The sequence below is a fragment of the Lathamus discolor genome, chromosome 1 (genome assembly GCF_037157495.1).
Source record: "Lathamus discolor isolate bLatDis1 chromosome 1, bLatDis1.hap1, whole genome shotgun sequence".
In the NCBI taxonomy this organism is placed as follows: domain Eukaryota; kingdom Metazoa; phylum Chordata; class Aves; order Psittaciformes; family Psittacidae; genus Lathamus; species Lathamus discolor.
In genome coordinates, this window is record NC_088884.1 from 28,637,687 (window position 1) to 28,661,753 (window position 24,067).

At 48.6% G+C, this 24,067-nt stretch overlaps 1 protein-coding gene across 1 annotated transcript in view; it reads left to right on the forward strand.

Annotated features, from left to right (window-relative positions):
* The first annotated feature begins 1,469 nt into the window (after positions 1-1,469).
* Positions 1,470-24,067, forward strand: part of LAMB1 (laminin subunit beta 1) — a 45,043-nt gene continuing 22,445 nt past the window's right edge. Inside the window, exons 1-21 of the mRNA XM_065665844.1 lie at positions 1,470-1,619; positions 1,774-1,943; positions 4,084-4,219; positions 6,194-6,267; positions 8,195-8,383; positions 8,501-8,564; positions 9,828-10,030; positions 11,265-11,385; positions 11,564-11,752; positions 12,102-12,281; positions 12,688-12,800; positions 13,791-13,870; positions 17,116-17,251; positions 19,292-19,450; positions 20,270-20,397; positions 20,840-20,963; positions 21,484-21,688; positions 21,848-21,991; positions 22,088-22,319; positions 22,780-22,943; positions 23,295-23,519. Coding sequence (XP_065521916.1) covers positions 1,583-1,619; positions 1,774-1,943; positions 4,084-4,219; positions 6,194-6,267; positions 8,195-8,383; positions 8,501-8,564; positions 9,828-10,030; positions 11,265-11,385; positions 11,564-11,752; positions 12,102-12,281; positions 12,688-12,800; positions 13,791-13,870; positions 17,116-17,251; positions 19,292-19,450; positions 20,270-20,397; positions 20,840-20,963; positions 21,484-21,688; positions 21,848-21,991; positions 22,088-22,319; positions 22,780-22,943; positions 23,295-23,519 — 3,073 coding nt within the window. The 5' untranslated portion in view covers positions 1,470-1,582. The remainder of the gene's footprint in view (positions 1,620-1,773; positions 1,944-4,083; positions 4,220-6,193; positions 6,268-8,194; positions 8,384-8,500; positions 8,565-9,827; positions 10,031-11,264; positions 11,386-11,563; positions 11,753-12,101; positions 12,282-12,687; positions 12,801-13,790; positions 13,871-17,115; positions 17,252-19,291; positions 19,451-20,269; positions 20,398-20,839; positions 20,964-21,483; positions 21,689-21,847; positions 21,992-22,087; positions 22,320-22,779; positions 22,944-23,294; positions 23,520-24,067) is intronic.

Below are 24,067 nucleotides of genomic sequence, written 5' to 3' on the forward strand. Positions count from 1 at the left end.
CTGTCTGCCATGGCCTGGAGGAGTTCCTAACCACTGCAAACAGTTTCTGTCAGTGGGATGAAAAAGTTTGTTGTGCTGAAGCTTAAAAACAAAACTGTGCTGTGATTTACACGACAGGATTGTGAAGCTGAATTCGTTTTGTGAATTTAGAAGACGACATTGCAGAAGAGGTTTAGAATTACAATACCTGCCATGTCAACTTGAAATGGTTTAATTTCCTGGATAACTTTAATGAAACAGCCCCACTAGTTCTTCAATTGAGAGTCCTGGGTTATGTTTCAGAACTGGTGTTTAACCTTTAGGGCAAGTCACTCGGTATCTCTCTGTTTCTGCTTATCCATCTGTAAAATGAGAACTAACATATTTACCTACCTCGGCAGGGTTTGCTGGATGGACAGGCGGCGGTGTGTTTCCACTGCACTGCAAATAGCAAGGGCAAAGTGTTCTTGAGGGACACTGGTACCTGGTAAAGATTTACACGAGTTTAAGTGTTGCACGTGCACAGACAAAACTCCAGTGTATAAACCCAGGGATGTGTCCCAGCCTGCATCCAGCTGCAGCCACGATCTTCCAACACATCCATCCTTCTTATCCGCTCCTTGATGTTTATTTACCAGTAAACCTTTCCCCTGGTGCCAAAGACACTGCCACCAGCCGATGAAGCATTGTGTCTCTGGCATAGCCCAGGGAACTGAAGTGGGTTCAGCTCCAGCAGCTCCAGCACAGCCATTGACCCCTTGCAGCCACCCCTGGGAAGGGAGTAGCACTGCATGCTCCAAGACAATGAGAAACAGCCTGGAAGAAGCTGACCCTAGCTCAACGGCCCTGCCAGGGACAGACCCAGCCATGCCTGGGAATGGCACTAGGAGCCACCTCTGTTGGCACCACATCACCAGGAGATTCAGGGCCACTGATCATCACAAACAACAGCTGCCAACCCTTTGGCCCTTTGCTGGGTTCTGGGCCTTGCCACATGGGTATGCTCACTCCATCCATCCATCCATGCATCCATCCACCCACCCACCCATCCATCCCTCTTTCCCTCCCAGATGCCCAGCCCCACCAGCAGAAGTCAGGATTGGGTCAAACCCCCCATTTCCGTAGCTCCCCACAGACAGAAGCAGAGACGGGTCGCCCCTCCGGTGATATCCCTCCACCCCGCCGATTGCTGTACCCTGCCCAGAGCCCGCTCCCAAACCCGGGAAGCAGGGAGGAGGGCACAATCTGTAACAGTGGTGGTGCGCAGTTCCCCTGCTCTCCCCTCGGAGCTCCCCAGTGCAGCAGGGCGGGCGGCCCTCTCCCGCAGCCTGCCCCAGCGGCTCGGTTACGCTTCCTCGACGGCAGCCGCTCACCCGCTCCCCTCGGCGGGCCCGGCGCTGCGGCGGGGCGGGGGGCCGGGGCGGGCGGGGCCGTGGGGGGCGGAGGAGGAGGAGGGCCGGGGGGCGCCGGCGGTGCGAAGCCGCTCCCCGGGAGCCGTGGGGAGCTGCAGCGCCTGCGTGCAGGAGCCACAGCGTTCGGCGGCAGCGTGGAGGGGAAGCCCCGTCCCGCCGCGTCCCGTCCCGTCGGTGCCTGCCGCCTCGCCATGGGCCGCCTCCTCCCGTACCTCTGCTGCTGCCTCGGTAACTCCCGACCCGACCCGCTCCGCTCCCGCCGCCGTCGGGGCATGGTGGGCTGGGCGACCCCTGCAGCCCCCGCCGGGGCGGCTCGGGCTCCCTGCCTGACCGCGCTCCCGCTTCTCTTTCTCACTCCTCTCTTCTCTCCGCGGGCGCGCAGCGCTGTGGTCCGCGGCCGCGCAGGAGCCCGAGTACAGCTACGGGTGCGCCGAGGGCAGCTGCTACCCCGCCACCGGCGACCTGCTCATCGGCCGCGCCGCCCGCCTGTCCGCCTCCTCCACCTGCGGCCTCCGCCAGCCCGAGCCCTACTGCATCGTCAGCCACCTCCAGGTGAGCCCGGGCGGGACCGCGCTCCGGGGCGCTGCGCTCGGCTGCGGGGCTGGAGCGGGGCGAGCGCCGTGCCCCGCCAAAGCAGCCCGGGTCCAGGGAACCCCTCGCAGGTTTCTGCTTCTGCCCCCGTCCCTTATCGAGGTTAGAGAGGAGGAATGTGCCGCGGGAAGTTCAATTAGTTTATTTCCAGAGTTGCTCGGAGCCGTCTAGACGGCTTCCTGATTGAGAGGGGTCGGTAGGACCCGGGTAATGTTTGGCCACTGTTACCGTAATGTAATTACATTTCTAAGGTTTCCAAGCGAAGGGATGCAAATAAGCTTGCCTTGCACATCTGGTAGAAAACACAAAACTCGTTACTCTTTGAGCCAGAAGCAGCTCACCAGACTTAATTTCAGAGACAGAAGGGATTCTGGAAAGAATAAAGTATCAGTTATAAGTGGAACTCTGTTGAACTGAAAGCAAGGGATAATCTCCGGCCGAATTTACTGTGGAGACAATAGGGCCGGATTCTGGCACTTGGAAGGAAAACCACGGGAAGCAGGAGGAGTGCTGCCAGAGGGGCTGTAGCACTTGGCCCGTTTGTACCCTGAAGTTACCAAATTCCACCCCCACTCCTCCTTCCCCTTCAGTTTTACTGTGCTGCTCTGTCTAGCAGAGTTAGTGCTTGGTTTGACTGAAGTTTCTCTGGGACATTTTCGGGCTCTGTCAGGACTAACTCTAACAACATGAGCATCTCTGGTAGAACAAAATAACAAAGGTGCTTTGTTCTGTTTTCTGAACTGCCAAAGTGCTGTAGTAAAAAGCATCACTTCAGAACTTCACTCCTGACCTCACAGCCCCAGTTTAGCATTTGGGATGTCCTTGGTTACTTATGCATAGTAAGGTGGTATTGAAATCGCAGGAAGGTGCCAAGTATCCTCTTGGGCTTGGGCGGGATGAGTGCTTTGCAGGGTTGGGCTTTCTAGGATTGCGTTTTAGTGGGAGAAGCAGCAAGTCGTGGCATGAGGCAGGGGCTGTGGTGCTGGCAGAGAGGGGCCTGGAGTGGGGGAGAAGGGGATATCTTTTCCAGGACCCTGCTCTTGTCATGCTCTCTGCTGGAGGAGTCTTTAGGAGCTAATGGGGGGTGAAGCGTGGGGCTTGGGAGGAGGTGGAATTGATGAAGTGGGAGTCCTGTGTGGTGCAGACCTGCCAGCCCTCGCATTCTTGGCTGATAAAGCGCTGCATTTGTCTCCATAAACCCGCTGGAGGAATGATGCCTGTGTAGCTTCTGACAGTGATGAGTTGCTGGTGTGTGGGGGCTCCCTCACTGCAATGTGATGTGCTCCTCTGCCAAACCATGAGGTGGTTTGGGCAGGAACCCTCCCTTTGGTTCCGTTTGCATCTTGCCCTGCAAAATTGGAAACTGGTGGGTTTAGGCACCAGTACAATGCTAAGCCAGCATTGTTCGTAGTAATAGTCATGACAGGGTTTTGTCCTCCTGGTGAAGGAGCATCCAGCTTTCCCAAGCAGCACATGCCAGATTTGCACCCAGCTGTTTTTTTATGGGCACACCTGGTAATACGTGCAAACTGAGTTTGTGTGCATAGCTACGAGTGTTGCAATGGCAGGTGGGGATACAAGGTTTAGGTAGGATCTTGACAAGCAGGATTCAGGGTAAAATCAACACTGTGCTGGAAAGGCTCAGTCACTAAATCACTGAGGCTCACTGGGGGTATCCCTAATGCCGAGAGCTTACATTTCCAAGCTAGCTCCCAAAAGCCGACAAGTTGTTGAAGATGCAGTTTTGCACGTGTGTGTTTGTGCAGAAGCAACTCAACAATTTTCTGTAGATGTTGCATTTGGTTCTGCCTTTCTGCTGGAGAATCTCTTGAGCTAGAGAGATTTCCTGAAACTGCAATTTTGATAGAAAAAGACTTCTCCTAAAAATGAACTTTGTGGAATTGTGGGCATATTTTCCATTTGGCAATTTGCATTAATTCATAAAGGTAAATACACTTACCGTTTCAACAAAAATCCCCTTTGATGACTCCTGCAGGCAAAATGAGTGGAAAGTGATACGGACGGAAAACACTCTTATCTGCAGGAAACAACTATTGCCCCACGGATAAAATCAGTAATGCTGGTTATTTTGTTGTTTCAGGAGGACAAAAAATGTTTCATATGTGACTCTGAGGATCCCTTCCATGACACTCTCAATCCTGACAGTCATCGAATTGAAAACGTTGTCACCACATTCGCTCCCAATCGCCTGAAGCTCTGGTGGCAGTCAGAAAATGGTATGGAGGGGGGTTGTCCATGCGGGAGCCATTTCCAGGGCTGGAAGCTGCTTCCCTTCCTTTTGTTTAAGGGTACCTGCAGGTTTGCTGTTATCTCTGGCCTGCTGATTATTGCCCTGGGAAAGATCATGCTGTTCGAGGAGGACTGAGTAAAACTGGCTGCTTTTGTGTGCCCTGGAGCAGTCCTTAATCCATAATGAAGCCCCCTCCGCAGTCCCCTCATCCCTCTGGGAGTGTTGGAATGAGCCCACTGCGCAGGAATTCCTAAAGAGAACAGTTTCCCGCACTGGCTCCAGATCTCCCTCGTGTTTGGGCAGTGGGAGCGGAGCAGCCTTCCAGGAGAAATATCCCGTGGCGGCGCTGCCAAGGGAGCACCACAGGGCTTCCCCGGCGCTGGGCTGGACAAGGGTGTGGAGGGAAGGAGGAGGTTTGGGACTGCGGACCTCCCTTTTCCCCTCCTACCCTGGCAGAGCAAAGCCGGGGGTATCTCTCACCCAGCAAACGGCCTCTCTCCTGGCTCCCTGCATGTCTGCGTCCATATGCCAGACAGTAAAATGAACGCCAGAAACAAGCCAGCCTAGTTAGAACAAAACCCAACATATTGCGTGTTCGTTTGGTGGCTTTGTTTTAAATCCTTCCTCTGCCCTTTTTACTTTTATGGTTATGCTTTGGCATGCCTTCATACACAAAACAAGGCACTGAGGTTTCTCAAACAGCAGTCCTACCCTGAAGCCTTAAAGCCAGCTGGATGGGATGGGATTTCTGCAAATGCATTGGCAGAAGCTGTCTTGCTGTATATGAAAAGAAATGGCAATATTTGTAACATCTCTGCAGGCCAGTAAAGAAAGGTTTTCACTAACTCATTCTTGACCATTGCTGGATGAGCCTAGAAGCCTCTTGTTTCCAGCAGCTCTCTTGTAGCATTCCAGATAATTCATGTTTTTTACAACAGGCTTGGCAGCATCCACACAGAAAAGTTCTTAGCTCATAAGGTCATGAAAATGTCCTTCAACAATAAAAACCAAATGATTCTTTTCTGTCCAGTTCATGTTTTCTTCTATTCAGCCATAGAGCACAAGGAAGCATTGCTGCACGCTCCGCATAATGTTGCAGCTGGTCAAAAATTGAAGTGCTTTGTGGGTTTATTATTTTCATTTCTTACCCTTTCTTCTCTCTGTGTATCTTGATTTATCTTTTTGAATTTCTAACTACAGCATAATGAGCATCCAGCTGTTGTGAGAGGCCTTTTCACATGACAAAATAATGTTTGTAACCTTTTCTTCCTTTCTGCATAGAGTCCTTGACTGTAGGTAGTCACACAGCAGAGGCTGGAAAGCCTTTTGCTTCTCACCAGTTTCCTAGCTCTCATGATTGCAAAGTAGGGCTGTGATACTTGCTTTAGGAGTATTTCCAAACCAGGTTGTAAAGGAGCTGTTCCTGCATCTGGATGGTCAGGAGAGGCCAGAGCAAGTGAAGAAAGGGGGAAAACAGCCCCCAGCAGCTGTCAGTGATATTTAGAGTGTTAGGGCTGTAGAAGCTCAAGCCTCTGCTGGTGCCAGGTGGACTGCAGGGTATGAGGATAGTCTGGGGTCACCACACAGGTCCGTGCTTGGCATCCCCAGCTGAAACAGCCGCTGGGTGCTTTGGTGGCTGGATCTAGCCCACAACAGTCCCCATCCTTACCCTCCATCTAGTGATGTTAGCCGTGTTATGCAGCCTGAAATAACAGCATTGCAGGCTCACGCTTTGAGTGTAGCAGATGATGCATAAGGATCCCATGTGCAATACTCTTCAGCAGGTCCTTGGTATCCCCACTCATACCTCAGTAACGTACTCACCCTTTTTGACAACAGACCCAAGTGGCAAAATAAAGAGTCTCTGAGCCAGTGGAGCAAAGAGCTTTGGCAGAATCTAGAGGTGGAGGCTGGCGGGTGTCCTTGTATGCTGCACGGCTTCTTTTCTCTGCCCCTGCAGGTCTGGAAAATGTGACAATCCAACTGAACCTGGAGGCCGAGTTTCACTTCACTCATCTCATTATGACCTTCAAGGTAAGGCAGCCGCAGCTTACCCTGAACCCTAAGACACAAGGAAATGAGAGGTCTTATAGTCCTTCACATCTATTTGATATTGGGATTTTGCCTTTGAGCTGGTTTGCCTAATATTTTTAGAGCTCCCAACCATTAGCTCCTGCTGACGTTGCTCAGGAAGACTGAGTTGTGACTTGTGGCTTGCGTTGTGTTTGAACCCCAATGAGATGCAGAAGGAGTTATACTGAAGCTGAGCTTTGTGTTGGTGTCTCTCTCTGAGGGTTGTGTTCTAGAAGATCATTAGCTAAATCATATAGTAGTGAGGATTTTTTTCTTCTTAAAAAAAGAAAAGCAAAACATAAAAATTGGCCATGGTATCATTTTTCATTTGGCAAATGGAAAGGTCTTCAGGAAGAAGAAACATCTGTACACAAAGTGTCTTTGTTTCTTTACAAACAGATGTCTTGGAATGGCAGATTATGTCCTGTATATCCTAAATCTCACAAAGGCAAGTACTAGTGGCAACCTTCAGCTGAGGTTTCAGAGGTTGCACTTACTGCAGGGCTAAATCCCTGCTCTTCACATGTAGACAAATTAATCTCTTAATTCTTACCTATTAGCTTTCTATGAGAGCTGGTTCTTTCCTTTGGCATCGACTTGAGTTTCTGCCCTTGCCTCAGGGTGGTGCCTGAGGTGGAAGGGGGTCCTTTCTGGTGGACCTCAGCAGCAAAGGGCCCCTGAGAGACCCCTGACCTGATGCAGGTGCTGTGGCCATTGTGCCACTGGGCTTGGTCAGCTGTCGGGAGGAAGACTGCAGGAAAAAGGTCGTTGTAATGAGGGTTTGTTGACTGTGTGGTAGACACTTGAGCTGCTTTACCTCTCTCTCAGTTGCTACATTATCTGTTGGGTGAGATGCCCGTTTGTAAGTTGAGTGATATTTTCAGTCAGGAAGCAGAAAGAAACTTCTTCCCAGCTGTGAACTGAAATGCTTTTGTGCTTGGCTCTCGGAGGGCCTCCTCTGAATACATAAAACTAATAAAGAGATTGTTTGCATTTCTTGGTAAGAGGAAGCCAGGTGTTACATTAATATCTGCTCTGTGAAAGGCAGTGCAGAAGTTGAAACATGAGATTTTTAGGTCAGAGAGATTAAGAATAATTTTTAAATCTCATTAGCTCCTTGTTCAGCCATTGAATACATGTAGGTAAGAAGGACAGTGGTCTGTGTGAATCGAATGCAGCCAGCTGGGCTCTGGAGGAGGGTCTCTGGGGATTGGGGGAGTCAAATGCAGCAGAGTGGATGAAGCTGAACCTCTCAATATTCTTTAAAGAAGAAGGTTTTCCTAATGCAGCACAGAGGACGTCTGGCATGGATGACAGAGATGGGTGCAAAAGGTAGTGTGGTCAGACAAAGAGAGGTGAGCAACCTGAAGGCTTCTCTGAGCAGCAGAGATAACTGCTCAGCAAGAGCTTCTGGGTGTCAGCTGGAGGGGGAAGCACTGAAAGTGGCTTCCTGGTCCCCAGGGCAGAAGAGGAGGCCCATTAGGTCCTTTGCAGATCAGGCAAGGAAGAAGGCTATGTTGCTTTCCAAAAGCAGTGGAAAAAGTCCTTTTGAATCCCTAAGGCCCAGGTTTTGAGAAGGATTTGGAATCAAAAAGCTTACAAGTTTGCTTACTTATTGTAAGCATGTTTAAGTGTTTGGCCACTGAGTGCCAACTTTTTAAAGATGAGTAGTCTGTGATTTGATATGTGTTATTTCAAAGATCTGCCTCTGAGCAGAAAGTGGGATATTAGCAGAAAACCATTTCCAGTGTTTCCAAAAACTGGAAATAGTCAGTGCAGGGAGAGAGATTAAAATCCAAGCATGTGGCTTTTGCTCATGCTTAGAAACACATGTAAATGCAAGTAATAATTAATTGAATAAAATCTCTTCTGGTTTTCTTTCTGTTAGACATTCCGTCCTGCTGCAATGTTGATAGAAAGATCATCTGATTTTGGAAAAACGTGGCAAGTATATAGGTATTTTGCATATGACTGTGAGAGCTCATTTCCTGGGATTTCAACTGGACCCATGAAGAAAGTGGATGATATCATTTGTGATTCCCGATACTCTGACATTGAACCTTCAACAGAGGGAGAGGTCAGAGGGTTGGGGTTGTTTTTTCCCTATTACAATTGTTATGTAGACTTTTCCCATACAAATTTAGATTCCCTTATTTTTAAAGCTGAATCTTTCATTTCACCATTTTTCCTCCAGGTAATATATCGTGTTTTAGATCCTGCTTTTCGAATTGAAGATCCATACAGTCCAAGGATTCAAAGTATGTATGCAGTTGCCTTCCAGACTCATTTGAAAGCATTTTTGTACTTAAACCACAAATAAAGCCACGTATTAGCCTCGGTAACAATTTTGAAATCATGTGAATATATTTGTGGTGTGGCTTCTTTCACGTCCGATGGTGACGTGCTGTGAAATAATGATGTGTTGCCATTTCAAGTGATTGCTCTTACATGCATCATTGTAGTTGGTCTTTTTCTTAATTGATCAGGGATTTATTTTCATTAAAGACACCTTCTCCCCAAAATATACGCAGTTGCTGAGAGAAACCTTGGAACGTGATTCCATAATTTTACAGTACACAGCACTGTGTGGCTGGACCAGTTCAAAGGTAGAGGGATCTGTTGCTCAGAGAAAAAACCTCTTTGAGGCATTTGGCTTGAGAACTGCAGTGATTTGCCTTAAACTCGACCTCTGATTTAATATGTGTTCTCAGTTTCAGTTCATGTCCTTCAGCATAAAACTAACTGGAGCAGAAGAAAATATCTGCCATAGAATAGTGTCTGCTAGTTGCTGTATCAGTTGAATGTTTGGGGTTTTTTTAACCAACATTTTAAGGGAGAAACTCTGCTTTCATGGGCTTGAAGTGCTTTTTAAGCCTAGTTTCAAGGCTGTAAGAAATTAGGATTCATAATATCAAAGTGAACATGTAGCCTGAATTAATTACTATGATACTGTCTTCCTATGGATTATCCCTTGAGAACTACTTTGTATTTGGCCAGTGATGGGGTGTTGCTTCTTTCAACAAAATGTAACTAATTATGTTTGCTAGGAAAGTTGGGCTTAGAAGAAAGAATTATTTCTGTCTTGTTTCAAACTAAGATTTTTTTTTTTCCAAAAGGCTTGTAATTCTTAAAGCTCCTGGTCCACTTGTCAGCAGTTCTTTAGTATCAGGTCTTTGCCCATCTTGCATTATATAAAGCCCCAAAGAACCAGTGTGTTTTTGGTGTGTGTACCTTTGATATTTATGTTTGTGTCTGTTACGTATAATAAAATAGAGTAGCATTTAGTTAAGCTCCAACTCATACAGTGATTAACCTGTAGTAAAATAATGTTTGAGTGGTTTTTGGTGTTTTTTTTTAATTTGGGAGTGTGATGTGTAGCATGTGAGTATTGAGATTACATCTGATCTAATCTCATAGGAAGTGTGCTTCGGAAGTCACTCCTCACTTCCTCCCATTCAATGCAGTACCTGGTAAATGATTCTAAATCGTGTTTGTTGTATTTTTTTGTGTGTCCCCTGCAGATCTATTAAAGATCACAAATCTGAGAGTCAAATTCACCAAACTGCACACGCTGGGAGATAATCTCTTGGACTCTAGGATGGAGATCAGAGAGAAGTACTATTATGCCATCTACGACATGGTGGTTCGTGGGAACTGCTTCTGCTATGGACATGCCAGTGAGTGTGCGCCAGTGGATGGCTTTAATGAAGAAGTGGAAGGAATGGTAAATACTCACATTTTTCTGCAGAAAGCTATGCTTGTCTGTGCCTCTTTTGATTTAAACCCAAATTTAAAGATTATACTTTCTCCTCACTCCCCAACATTGAAACTATTCCTCCTCAGCAAAGGTTCTGTCATTATTGGTGTTAATCAAGCACAGAGAGCTCAGAGTAGGTGAAAATTGTTTTAACATTCCTTTTCTAATTATATTAAAGGCGTGATGAAATTAAAAGACAGGAATGCAGAAAGGGAGTGTATGGGGCCAGATGAGTGTGTGGGTTGAATTGGTTACCCTAAAATTGAAGGGACTAGAGGCATCAAAGAATAAAACACCTTTGTGAATCATACGACCTGCATTTGTGTTGGTTATCAGCTGAGAAGTGGAGGCTGTAGCACTAATTAACAGCAGGATCTGAAGGAAAATCCTGCTGCCCGAGTTGTACACTGCTGCCCAAGTGCCACATCCCTTCTGGTTCTGGTTTTCCCTATGGTTTTTTGCCTGACAAGCAGTAGTAGCACCCCTGTTAATGAGTGAGTTATTAACTGGATGAAAATGTGGAGGCATACAGGGAGGTTGTGTGGGCTGTCCCAGGGGCTGCAGGATGCCGATGAGCAGGTATACTCAATTGCCCTGCATTTTTGGTGCTTCCACCCGAGCAGCAGCAAAACTGGCTTTGCCCTTAAAATCATGGCTCCAGTGTTGGTAGTCCCTCTTGTCTATGGCAGCAGCTGTCCAAAATCACTGTTGGTCTGCTTAGTGCTTGTTCTGTACATGTCAAAGGCAGAATCTGGGGCTGGTGGATAAAATACATCCAAACTGTCTGTTATGTTTGCTTTGAGAACCAAAGTAGGGCTGGAAAGAAGGTGCTGGGCTAGTGACCGCTAACTAGATGCATGTTAATAGCTAATTAACGCTAATAAACAGCTAACTTTTAGTTCCAAGAGGCTTTTGTGATTATTGGGGTGGAACTGTGCTCTCCTTGTGTCTGAAAGCATTTATTCAGGCATTAGTTCTGGTAAGGAAAGGACAAATTTGTATGAGGACGTTCTTACCTCAGCAGGTAAAGGACACTTCTGTGGACCTTTATGTCTCCCTACATGCAATGACAGGTCTTAAAGTCTCCAAAAGTATATCCTTTATGTACTAGCTATATTTTGCATTACTCGGAGCATGTTGGGTTTTTTCCCTGCTTGTTTTATAACTTTTTTATATTCTTTTTTTGTTGTTTCAATGACAGGTCCATGGGCACTGCATGTGCAGACACAATACCAAAGGGTTAAACTGTGAACAGTGCTTGGATTTCTACCATGACTTACCCTGGCGACCCGCGGAAGGCCGCAATAGTAACGCATGCAAAAGTGAGTTTGAGTAAAGTGCAGAGCTGGATCTGGTGTGAGCATTACACGCTGTTACTTGGGAACTGGTGACGATACATGGAGTCCTGCCTGTTCTTCGGTTGACACTGGCGTGTCTTTTCTGCTGACTTGCATCTCCCCTAGGACCAGACTCTTACTTTGTTTTCTGTCTTTGTCACAGAGTGTAACTGCAATGGCCACTCCAGCCAGTGCCACTTTGACATGGCTGTGTACATGACAACGGGGAACACCAGCGGGGGAGTGTGTGATGACTGCCAGCACAACACCATAGGACGCAACTGTGAGCAGTGCAAGCCCTTCTACTTCCAGCACCCAGAGAGAGATCTGAGGGACCCCGATGTCTGTGAGCGTAAGTGCAGTCACACTCCTTGAGTGGGAATGGCGTGGAATCCTGACCATGCCCCCACACCAGGGCTTTCCCTGGAGAATGCAGGATTTGCTGGCCTTCTTTCAGCTGCTGAACGAAGATCCTTAAGGGAAGGTTGTCTTGAAGGTCTTGAGCAAGCCTGGCTGAGTTTTATCTTCTATTCAAGAATCTGGAAGTTTATGTGATCATTACTTATTCAACCCCTGCCATGTCTAATACTTGCAGGAATGATACACTCTCTACACCACAGCTGAGTTCAAATAAGTTGGTGTGAGACCTGGCCTTTCCTTTTGAAGCAGTTAATAAAACACATGTGATTCTTCCTTCTTAGCTTGCGACTGTGACCCAGCTGGCTCCCAGAATGGTGGCATCTGCGACCGCTACACTGATTTCTCCACCGGCCTCATCGCTGGACAATGCCGCTGTAAATTATTTGTCGAAGGGGAGCGTTGTGACCTCTGCAAAGAAGGTTTCTATGGCCTGAGTGCTGATGACCCAGCGGGCTGTCAGTGTAAGTAAAAACATATGTTCCTTTATGTGTGATCAAAAGCTCTTTGAAGGAGCTGTTAGAGCTGGGAGAAGCTGGTTTGTGGGGTGGGTTTCTTTATTCCTTTGTTTCGTGTTCTTGCTAAGGGGAAAACATTCCTGTAGGTTTGCCATAGCTTGGAGTTCCACCCACCCTTAAAACTCAGTTCCCTTCCAATGTATTTGATGGAAATAGGAGAATCCTCCTAATTTGTTTTCAGTTATAAGTCTCTAAGCCAGGGAAGTTTTAGTGGTGGTGAGCAAAGTGTGCAATTAATCTCTGTCCTGGGGAACTCAGGGGAAGCCTTAATGTAAATATTTAAGTTGGGTACTGTCTAAAATGTGATTCAAAACCTCTGTTTTGACCTGCTTCTTTGCATTTCCCAATTTAGCTTGTGCATGTAATCCTCTGGGTACCCACCCCGGGGGGAATCCTTGTGATTCTGAGACGGGAAACTGCTATTGTAAGCGCCTGGTGACAGGAAAGCAGTGCAGTGACTGCCTGGTAAGTAGCTTATAATCAAATAGATGAGGAGATGCTGGTGTGAGGGAGGCTGGCGTGTGGAAAGCATGGAGTAAGGTGCTGGCTGCTGTCTCTGCCTGCCTGTCAGCGGGCATCTGGCAGTCAGGCTGGAGCGGGCACCTTGAAGTGTCAGGAGCCATGACACATGCAGTGTTACGGGGAGCTGGGAGGCACATCAAGGCATACAAAAGCATCCGTATTAATTCCTGGGTCTGTAAGGAGGGAGACATTAGAATTCCTGTAGTGCTTGCTCTGTGAAAACAAAGGATCTGGGGCAGATCTGCCGGAGCCGTCTCTGGGGCGAAAGATGAAATGGTCAGAGAAGCAGTGTTAGCAAAACCAAATCGCTTTCTATACAGGCCGTTATTTGAGGCAGGGGTTATTTCATGCGCATACGTTTCCATTTAGTGTTTATGTGTGCTGGAGTGTTGTAGAAACACACTGTCAGATAATTGAATGTTTGTATAAACACTGGCAGGCTGTCTTATCTAACAGTGAACTACATGGAAAAGCTGAGCAAGGCTGCCTGTCCAACAAGCAAGTTGCAGAGTAGCAGCCCTGCAGGGGCATTAGCCTACACAAAGTCCCACTGCCCCACATACGGGTCTTTGCTGTGGCGTGATGTGCTGGGCTGTGATTATCCAAGCCCTTCATGGGTCAGGGGCCAAAGTGGTGTAAATGATGCAGTAGGAGTGAGGTCTCTGAACTTGGGTCCTCCTGAGTCTTGCTTTTAAAGCTAGGTGGAAAGATGTGGGTTTTCTTCTCAAGCCCTTGAGATGGTTGACAAGGTGAAGAGGAGCTAGTGGGGAAGCTGTGTTGGTGGCTATGGGGGTAGACCACAACCATAGGAGCAGGGTTCATGGGTTGGGGACAGTCTTGCGTAGCTTATGCTGAGTATTTTAAAATGCGCCTTTGGGGTAGATGGGGTTAAATTGGCACCAATTACAGTGCTGGTGATGTTTCCTCTGGCAGCCTGAGCACTGGGGCCTGAGCAATGACATGGATGGATGTCGGCCATGTGACTGCGACCAGGGAGGAGCGCTGAACAACAAGTGAGTCTCAGCCTGGTTACTCTCTATGTAATCATTCACCCCAGTGAGTTCCACTTCATTTGCAACCACAACATCCAGGGCTCAACGTGCTCTGGAGGAGGATGTCGGGGACCATCTTTTTGCTCCAGAAAGTGGCAGGTCTTGATTGCAGCAAGGAGTGACAGAGGCATCTGATTCTTCTCCATGCTGAGCAGCCTCCATTTGTGCCACCAGTACAGATGGACATGTGAAACTTTTTAATGTAGCTTTGCCTTTGGTCAGTCAGGGAGGGAGCTAGCCATGGGTGGAGCTTTGCCTTGGCCATAAGCTAGGGTATGGTCCATGTCAAAGCTTTGCCCTCAGGATCAAAGCAGGAATCAGGCAGTGACATAGGCCTGGTTCTTGGTTTGCTCTCAAACTGGCCCTTTGGCAAGTCTGTCTGTTTGTCTAGCAGTGCTGAGGGCCGCACACTGGCAGCACTGTACTGCTGCATTGCCCTAGGGTTGCAGTGTAGGGTGGGAAATGCCCATTGGGAAGGTGGAGATTTTTCAGAGAAGTGTGTAGTTTTCAAAGTGCATCCATCAGTAAGAGCATGGAAAGTGCTGGCTTAAATGCCTTGTCAGAGGGGTGCTGGGCAGCCAGCTCCTCTGACCACAGCAGTTTTCTGTGCATGCATTAAGTGCATGTCTGACCCCAGGTTTTTCAGGAGCAGCAGCGTGCTTCTTCACTCTCTTTCCCCCTGCCATTCCTTTCATAAGTCCTTTGAAACATCCTGCTTTTGTCCAAAGCTACAGAAGTTTCCCAAGGGGGTAGATGAACTGTTTCCCACTGAAACCCACCAGACCACACCGGGGCAATTTGGGACTGGTCCCAGTATAACTCCTGCGGACACCCCTTCTGCAGCAGGGAGTGCCGTGGGAACACCCTGCAGGCTGTCTCTCCCCTTGCTCCTCAGTGAATTATGACCCCTTCCTTGGGGGTGGCTTGGCTATTGGTGATTAGTTACTCCTCCGTGCTTGCTCCCTGCCCACATACTCTGCACAGCTGCCCCAGCACAGTCACCTCCAGAGGTTTGGGGCATGGCTCAGCAAGACTTTGCAGCATCTTTCCCATGCACTGAGCCCAGTGATTGCAAAACCTCGTGGGGATGGGGACATGCAATGTCCTGGCGTGGGCAGGGGCCAGCTGTGCTTTCCTCCAGCTGCAGGAGAGCCTCGAAGCTCAGCTCCAGCTTCACTCTCTAACCTAAATGGGAGACCTGGACAGGCTGGAGAGTTGGGCGGGGAGAAACTTGATGAAATTTAACAAGGGCAAGTGTAGAGTCTTGCATCTGGGGAAGAACAACCCCATGTACCAGTACAGGTTGGGGGTTGACCTGCTGGAAAGTAGTGAAGGGGAAAGGGACCTGGGGGTCCTGGTGGATAGGAGGATGACCATGAGCCAGCAATGTGCTCTTGTGGCCAAGAAGGCAAATGGCATCTTAGGGTGCATTAGAAAGGGAGTGGTTAGTAGGTCAAGAGAGGTTCTCCTCCCCCTCTACTCAGCCTTGGTGAGGCCGCATCTGGAATATTGTGTCCAGTTCTGGGCCCCTCAATTCAAGAAGGACAGGGAATTGCTTGAAGGAGTCCAGCGCAGAGCCACAAAGATGATTAAGGGAGTGGAACATCTCCCTTATGAGGAGAGGCTGAGGGAGCTGGGTCTCTTTAGCTTGGAGAAGAGGAGACTGAGGGGTGACCTCATCAATGTTTACAAATATGTAAAGGGTAGGTGTCAGGATGATGGAGCTAGGCTTTTTTCAGTGATATCCAGTGATAGGACAAGGGGCAATGGGTGTAAACTGGAGCATAGGAAGTTCCACGTTAACATCAGGAAGAACTTCTTTACTGTAAGAGTGACAGAGCACTGGAACAGGTTGCCCAGGGGGGTTGTGGAGTCTCCTACACTGGAGATATTCAAGGCCCGCCTGGACAAGTTCCTGTGTGATGTACTGTAGGTTACCCTGCTCTTGCAGGGGGGTTGGACTAGATGATCTTTTTAGGTCCCTTCCAACCCTTGGGATTCTGTGATTCTGTGATTCTGTGAAGGGGGAGCTTTGCACTACCCGGGGCTCCTCTCAGCAGCTGAATTGCTGCCTCCTGGCTCTGGTTCAGGGTGTGGGATGCAGCACTTGGCACAGCTGCACCTCGCCCAAGATTCATCCTCTCTCTGTGCTGTAACCATCCTCATCCCCAGAGGGGAGGCTCCCCAGCTCCCCTTCTGGGGCACCTGGGGCACTTCTGGAATCTGAAAGTGAATCTCTGTAATTTCAGAAATGGTTTTAGTTAAAAATTACTCTTAGCATGGGGGCTTAAGAAGCCTGGAGATTTTCCATAGACACGAGAGGGGTTTGACTTTGGAAAGTGATCCTAAATTGCACTCAGATTTAAAGAAAAGGGCATGTTTTGGTGGACCAAAAAACCTTTGTATGAAAACAATGTGCCCAAGGGTTCTTTACAATGTGGGGCAGACTCCCTGGGGACAATAAAACCACCAAAAGGCAGTTTGGAGGTAGAGCTGTATTGAGAAAAGGAAATGGCTCAGAAGTGGAGCTGCTGTATGTCACCCTGGACAGATGTTCTGTGTGCCCCAGGGATGGCTCTGTCTGTCCCAAGTCTTTGACTGTGTTTGCCCTGCTTTAAAGCAGTCAGGTGTGGTTTTCCCCTGTGTATAGCTGCTGGTGGGTGACCTCTGAAGATGCGCTTTGCAGCATACAAGAGCATACAACGTCCCAGGACATGCAGGGTCATGCATGTTCTTGCTTTGCATGAGCCCAGACAAAGAGATATGCTGCTTGCCTGGCCTGCAAGCCTGGAGCTGAAGGCTGCCCTTGGCTTGCAGGACAGACATGCCTCTTGACTATGTCTATGGTAACAAGTGAAGCTCTCCTAAGACTGCTGTCTGACCCCAGGGAACTGCCTGTATCCATAGCATGAAATCCTCTCTTCATTCAAATAGAGGAAACCACATGAAAGCTGCCTATTGGAAATGGTCCCTTGTGTATGCTTATTCCCAGCCTGAGCCTAGGAGTTGTTTGGGAGAATAATAGTTCGGTTGAACCATTTTAGCAGTGCAGATGATCCAACTGCAAGCCTGAGAACATCCTGTGTCTAGACACAGCTGTGTCCAGAAGGGCTTCTCCTGTCCTAAAATGTTAAAGCGGAAGATAGCTCTAGCACTGTCTTAGCACAGCCAAGATGTGTTGTAAATTCATTGCTCTTCCATTTTAGCTGCTCGAGTCAATCTGGCCAATGTGAATGCCGGCCCCACATGTTTGGACGTCAGTGCAACCAGGTGGAGCCTGGCTATTACTTCATTTCACTCGATCATTACATCTATGAGGCAGAGGAAGCCAGCTTGGGTCCCGTGAGTAGCAGTTTTAATGGGCTGGTGTTTCTGGACAGCAGCTGTGGGACAGTTCTTTCACCATTTGGGTGTTGGAAGCATCTGTTTCATACCCTGAGTGTTTTGCAATTAAAGTGTGGAAAACAATACTGAATTGTATCAGAAAACCATCAAGCTGTAGCTCTTCAATCTTAGTATCGATAGTGTGGTAATTTAAGGGGGGAAACTGCCATTTTTCTTTCGAAACCCATTTCTTTGATCATGACCATGCAGTCAGTTTCCTGTCAGCATCCCTCTTTGTCCCCTGCTACGTGTGCGCTCACCACACCCACTTCTCCTTCCCCTCTTATCTCTAGAGCGGTGGGAGACCAACACTGGCCCTTCCTTTTGGAGGCACTGAAACTGGAAGGGAACAAAGCACACATAAGCACATTGCCACAGCTTTTAGAGTTTCTGTACATCAGTAACATTTCTTTTATTAATGGCTAAAACCATACTGCATTGTGCAAAAAACTGGTAGGTGAGATTGCCTCTGGCTTGTTTTTCCACCAGCATGGTTCATCAGGGTCTCCATCTCTTTCTATTCACCACTGCACAGCCTTGCTTTTAATTCATTAATAGCAGCTAGGTGATTACATCAATTATTTCTGCCTCCAGCAAAGAGTCAGGGAGATGAGATAATGGTTCCTCTAAAGCAGCAGATGTCTGTCTGTCTGCCTGCATCTGGGGCACCTGGTCCTAATTCATTTCTTTAAGGCAAAATGCAGCCACTTTGCAGTTTCAGACAAGGCAGATTTTTGCTCTTCAGTAACTGCAGAGAGTGAAGACAGTGCAGAGCACAAGTTGGGCTGCAGCAGAGGACATGCGAGCTGGCACAGGGAATTTGGTGCATTTGTGCCTCCCTGACTGGAGAGGTGGTACCCAGTACCTTGCCATGGCTCAGGGATGGAGGATCCGGCATGAAAGCCAGCCTTGCCAAGCAAAGTGAGGGGATGTGTGGCTAGTTCGCATTCTGAAAGCTTCAGAACAAACAATTTTAAATGCCAGTACTGAAGACCCTCCTCACAAATCTGGTGGCAGACTGAAAACTGAATCCCCAGGCAGGGGCTCAGCACAAGACAAAATTAAGTGGCACAGAGTTGCAGGGATTTTCAGGTGGTGCCAAGACTCCATGCTCCCCATAGCTGCATACCATCACTCACATCTCACCTGCCACCATATCTAGGGAGCTCAAGCCCTTTGTGCAAAGCCAAAGAGTAACAATTTATAGCCAAGCTCTCTTCAAAGAGTGTGAGAATACATGAGGGGATATCCTGAGGTGATGTATGTGTATATATATAGTCATTTCCTTATATTTTATCCCTCTCTACTGAAGCAACTTCCTTAGGAATGCACAGGATGTTGTTCTATGGAGAGAACTATGCATGGATGCAGATACATTTAGATGGAAAGTTAAAGCACTGCACAACTTTCTGTAGCACACAAAAACCTGGCACTTCAGACTGAAAGGAGCGACCACGTATTGATTTGACTATTAAATATCTAACAATGATTAGGATCTCTTGTTATTTAGTGACATCCTACTCGTGATGGCCATGATCTGCTTTCCAAATGTAATCCTGAGCAGTGGTTTGGTTTGGAGCAGCCTGCTGCAATCAGGAAGTAATTGGCACTCAACTTGGGCAGTTAACAGAGCAGTTACGTGCCACTGCAGTAAATCCTGCTGCTGCAAGTATGATATGAAAGGTCTTATGGTGAACAAGATGTTGTAGCTGGTGTATTACTCACAGCAAGTTTTTAAACTTGATTCTCCACCATAACAGGAATGGATGAACACTGCAGTGTTCTTTTATTTTATCTTTCTTGCTTTTTGTATATTAAGTGGAAGGGCAATGGTGTGCGCATATATGGGTTTAAAAGAGAGTTCATGTTCTCTGGGATGCAAACAATGGATGCTGCGATCCAGAAGTGATCCATCAGCAGAACTCATCACTTATATACTCCTGTGGGACTCACAAATTTAATGTATCTGTATTAAATCTCCTTTCCCTGTTTCTGTAGGGAGTAAACATAATAGAGCGTCAGTACACACCGGACCGCACACCATCGTGGACAGGCATAGGATTTGTAAGAGTCCCTGAGGGGGCATACCTGGAATTCTATGTCGACAACATCCCCTACTCCATGGAGTACGATATCCTGGTCCGCTATGAGCCGCAGGTAGGTCTGTGAGTATGGGCATTACTGCATCCCAGCAAGTGCTGGCTGTTCCAGTGCATGACTGACATGAGTCTGGAGCTTCCAGGAGTCATCAGGGCTCAAAGGCAAGGGTAGATGCTCAGTTAAATATCTGAAATGAGTGAAAATCCAAGGAGACGTTGACTATTACCGATACTGTTTGCTTCACGATTTCATTTATTACTATGTTGTTTCAGCACCTGTTTAATGAGCAAATTAAAAAATGACAAGTCCTATTGGGACAGGTTAGAATAGAAATTTAGCATTCAGGCCAGGCAGCCTTCTAATAGGTAAAAAACTAAGTTATGTACCTTAGGAGACAAACTGTGTGTCTTAGATGTTGAATGCTGGCAGCCAAGAGTTTGCAAGCAGTTTGGTTTTGGTTTTGCCTAAGGATAATTTGTAGGGTGAAGGGAAAGAGGAAAAAAACCCCAGCTCCTTACCTAGAGCTTGACAGCAATTGACTGCAATGAAAGATGCAGTATCCAGAGGTGGGGGAGAGGGGGTCATTAAAGCCCTGCTGATGCCATGCCCAATGGGACTGCTGCTGGCCGACACCTAGGAAACAAAGGGAGGGAGGGAGAGAGGCTGTCGAGTTGGAGGATGGCCAAGGGCGCTTGCCTTGTCTTAAGCCAACCCTTCAGCTTGTGGATGCCCCATTGGTGCTGGAGCTGCAGCCCCATCCTCCTTGAAGCACACCAACCACCCTGTCTGTGTGCATGTTTTTCCTGGCCTGAGCTCTGGATGCTCCCAGGAGCTGATAGCCATTCCTTGATGCTGATCAGCCTTCTCGTCCCCCAGTTGCCGGATCAGTGGGAAAAAGCTGTGATCAGCGTCTCGCGCCCGGGCAGGATTCCCACAGGTAGCCGCTGTGGCAATACTGTTCCTGACGATGATAATCAAGTTGTCTCGCTGTCACCCGGCTCCAGGTCAGTAAAGCTGGATGGGCTGAAAGGAATAAAAAAACATTTTAAATATTGAAACAGCAATATCACGTTTTCAGCTTGCCGTGGCCTCCATGAGCATGGATGAAATGTCATTTCCAGTGGGTTATAGAAGCATATTCAGCATTGTATCTGTAGCCTTAAAACTTCAAGGTTTATTCTCATTTTCTGATGTATTTTGTTCAGTGTAAAGAGTGGGGAGTGTTTGCACAGCCTGTGAGTGAACATGGGTATGACCCTTTACCTTGCCGATAAGCTTTTCCTGTTCTGACTTGCACAAGGCTTCAGACTGCCTTTCTCACATCATAGCTTTTGTTCTGCCTGGTCTTGGCTGCTTTCCGTTATCTCGATTGCTTTATAGGGCCACCTGAAATGCTTTATGGTCCTGGACGTTTGAAGTAAGAATTGTTTCCTGTTCCTAATCCAGATACGTTGTTCTTCCACGGCCTGTCTGCTTTGAGAAGGGACTGAATTACACCATCCGTCTGGAGCTGTCCCAGTACTCCTCGGTGGATACAGAGACAGAGAGCCCGTACACACTGATTGACTCTGTGAGCAGAAATAATTTCAGGGGTGCTCTGGGGTAAAAGTGTATTTAAAAGCCAGAAAGTTTGCATCCAAAAATCCAAAATAATATTTTACAGCATTGTTGCTTATGGCTGAAGCCAGACTGTAACTGAACAATATAAAACAGCATAGGCTTCTTCAGTCTCAAAGTATGTGGGTTGTTCTGCTAAGAGGCTTTTGCTGTATTTTACAGGACTGCAACTAGTTCCCCAGACCTATAGTTTCTCTGAGGGGATTAATGTGTGCCATGCATATCATGAATGTCAACGTCAATCTTTTTTCTTTTGAATGGATAAAATACAGATTTGGTGAGAATTTGGTAGATACCAGAACTGTTCCACCAAAAACTAGAGAAATATCATCACTTCCCTTCCAAATTCTATTTGGCTATTTGCTTTGTGGATGAAAAAGGATGATAGAAAGCAGGATAATACTGAAATTGCACAGTTTTGGTGGAGGCCATTTATAATGGTGACACTTTGTCATTGTAAAATTGTTTTGTAGCTTGTTCTCATGCCATACTGCAAATCACTGGACATATTCACAGTGGGAGGCTCAGGCGAAGATGTGGTCACAAACAGTGCTTGGGAAACTTTCCAAAGATACCGGTGTCTGGAAAACAGCAGGAGTGTTGTGAAAACCCCCATGACAGATGTCTGCAAGAACATCATATTCAGCATTTCTGCACTATTACACGAGACCGCACTATGTACGTAACCATGAAGTTGGAGGGCAAACTGTGACTGGAAGCTGGATGGAGCTTGCAGGCAGAGTGGTTTGCATGGTGAAGGCGTGTGAATGGGCTGTGGCAGGTGAGTCATGTCCTGTGCCATGGTACTCACTCCCCACAATGCTTTTCTCCACTCAGCATGCCAGTGTGATCCCCAGGGCTCCCTGAGTTCGGTATGTGACCCCAGCGGAGGACAGTGCCAGTGTCGTCCCAACGTTGTCGGAAGACAGTGCGACAGATGTGCCCCTGGCACCTTCGGGTTTGGGCCAAGTGGATGCCGACGTACGTTAAGCCCTTGGCTCTGGGCTCTGCTCTGGTCAGGGCCCTGCGTTTAGGGCTTGCTGTGGAAATGCAGCTCCTCTCTTTCTCTCCTTGCAGCATGCGAGTGCCATGTCCGAGGCTCTTACAATGCCTTCTGTGACACGGAGACGGGCCAGTGTCACTGCTTTCCCGGGGTGTATGGGCGGCAGTGCGACCGCTGCCTGCCTGGCTTCTGGGGCTTCCCTAGCTGCCAGCCCTGCCACTGCAATGGCCATGCTGATGACTGTAACCCCTACACCGGGGAGTGCCTGAGCTGCCGGGACCACACGGCGGGACACAACTGTGAGAGGTACAATTGCCCCTCCCCAGCCCCACTCCTTCCCCACAGCAGAATGGGTGCAGGAGCTGTTCCCCTCCAGTACTGGTGCTCAGGCGGGTGTAAAGCCACAGGGGGAAGTCCCTGGATCCAGAAGCCAGAGCAGTGCTGGTGGTCTTGGAGGATGGGAACGGGGACACCCTCTCCCTGACTGCGGCCCTGCACCTCCCAGCAGCGAATGTTGCAGAACCCCAGTGCTTCAGAGAGGTTTTCTCCATTGCAAGCCTGCCTTGGATCTCCTCTTACACTGACAGCAGCCAGACAAATTTGCCTTTGTGGGCACAGCTACTTGGAGTGTGAGCGTCAGGGGGGAACCATAAGGATGTTTCTGCCCTTTGGTTCTTCACAGTGATTGAAAATCTGAGCATAGTGAAGGCAAGGCTGCAGTCTGTTTGCCTGCAGTCCCTTGCATGCCATGAACCCCACTGTGCAGGTGCCAGGCTGGCTACTATGGAGACCCTGTCCTGGGATCAGGCGACCACTGCCGCCCCTGCCTTTGTCCTGATGGCCCTGAGAGTGGACGCCAGTTTGCCAGCGGCTGTTACCAGGATCCAGTCACGCTGCAAGTCGTGTGTGTCTGTAGCGTGGGATACATAGGTACTGGGCGGGTGCATGAAGGGGGGCTGGTTGGGTTGAACCTCCCCATGAGAAGGGATCCAGCATCACTGTGTTGCTGCTGGAGGCTGGCAGCACTTGGAAGGTGCCAGGGCAGAGCAGGTTGCATGAACCTCATCCTCGTCACCATGGTGGCTGGCAAAGGTGGACAGGACAGCAGTGGAACCAAGGGGACGTGTGTGCTGACAGTGCTGCCTCTGTTGCTTTGAGCATAAGCCAATTAACACCCACCCCCCATTAATGGCCTTTGTCTTGCCTCAGTCTTGCCATTTATGGGGCTGGCCGCTAGCGAGCCGTGATGGTAATTCTCACTGTGCCTGTTTGTTCAAACAGGCAGTCGATGTGATGAATGTGCGTCTGGCTTCTTTGGGAGCCCCGACGAGGTTGGCGGCGCCTGCCAGCCGTGCCAGTGCAACAACAACATCGACACTACTGACCCGGAGGCCTGCGACAAGAAGACGGGAATGTGCATGAAGTGCCTGTATCACACAGAGGGTGAAAACTGCCACCTCTGCAGACAGGGCTATTACGGGAGTGCCCTGCAGCAGGACTGCAGAAGTGAGTGGGGAGGCAGCGGCCACAACCCCTCCACCAGCCATGAACAGTTCAGCGGCTGCCTCAACTCTTCTGTTGGGGGACATTTCGGGTGGAGAGGAAACCTCATTACCTCCAGGTGGCATTGTGTGCCACTGCCCTGGAATAGGGCTCCTGGCTGGGAGGGGAGTCCTTTACATTTGACAGGGAGAGCAGCGACAGCATTTACATGTGCTTTTGCTAGAGGGGGGTTTCTTGCCTTCTTGTTTGCCTCTTCTCCAGAGATGGGGTTGACAGGGTGAGGGCTTGGCTTTTGTCTACACCAGTATCCCTGCAGATCTGGCTGGACAGTGTGAGCCAAAACCAGGCAGTGGTGAGGCAGACCCTCCTCTCCCTTGGCACCAGACACAGCCTGGCAGGGCAGATGGGTTGCTGCGTGGATGAGCAGAGCCCTGCTCTGCTTGGTGTGCCGTTGGCCGCTCCAACCGGATCCACCACTGTAGGCAGCTGATGGGATCTGATGGGATCTGGTCAGGCTTAGGCTTTGGTTGAATACCAAAGAAGGAAAGAAG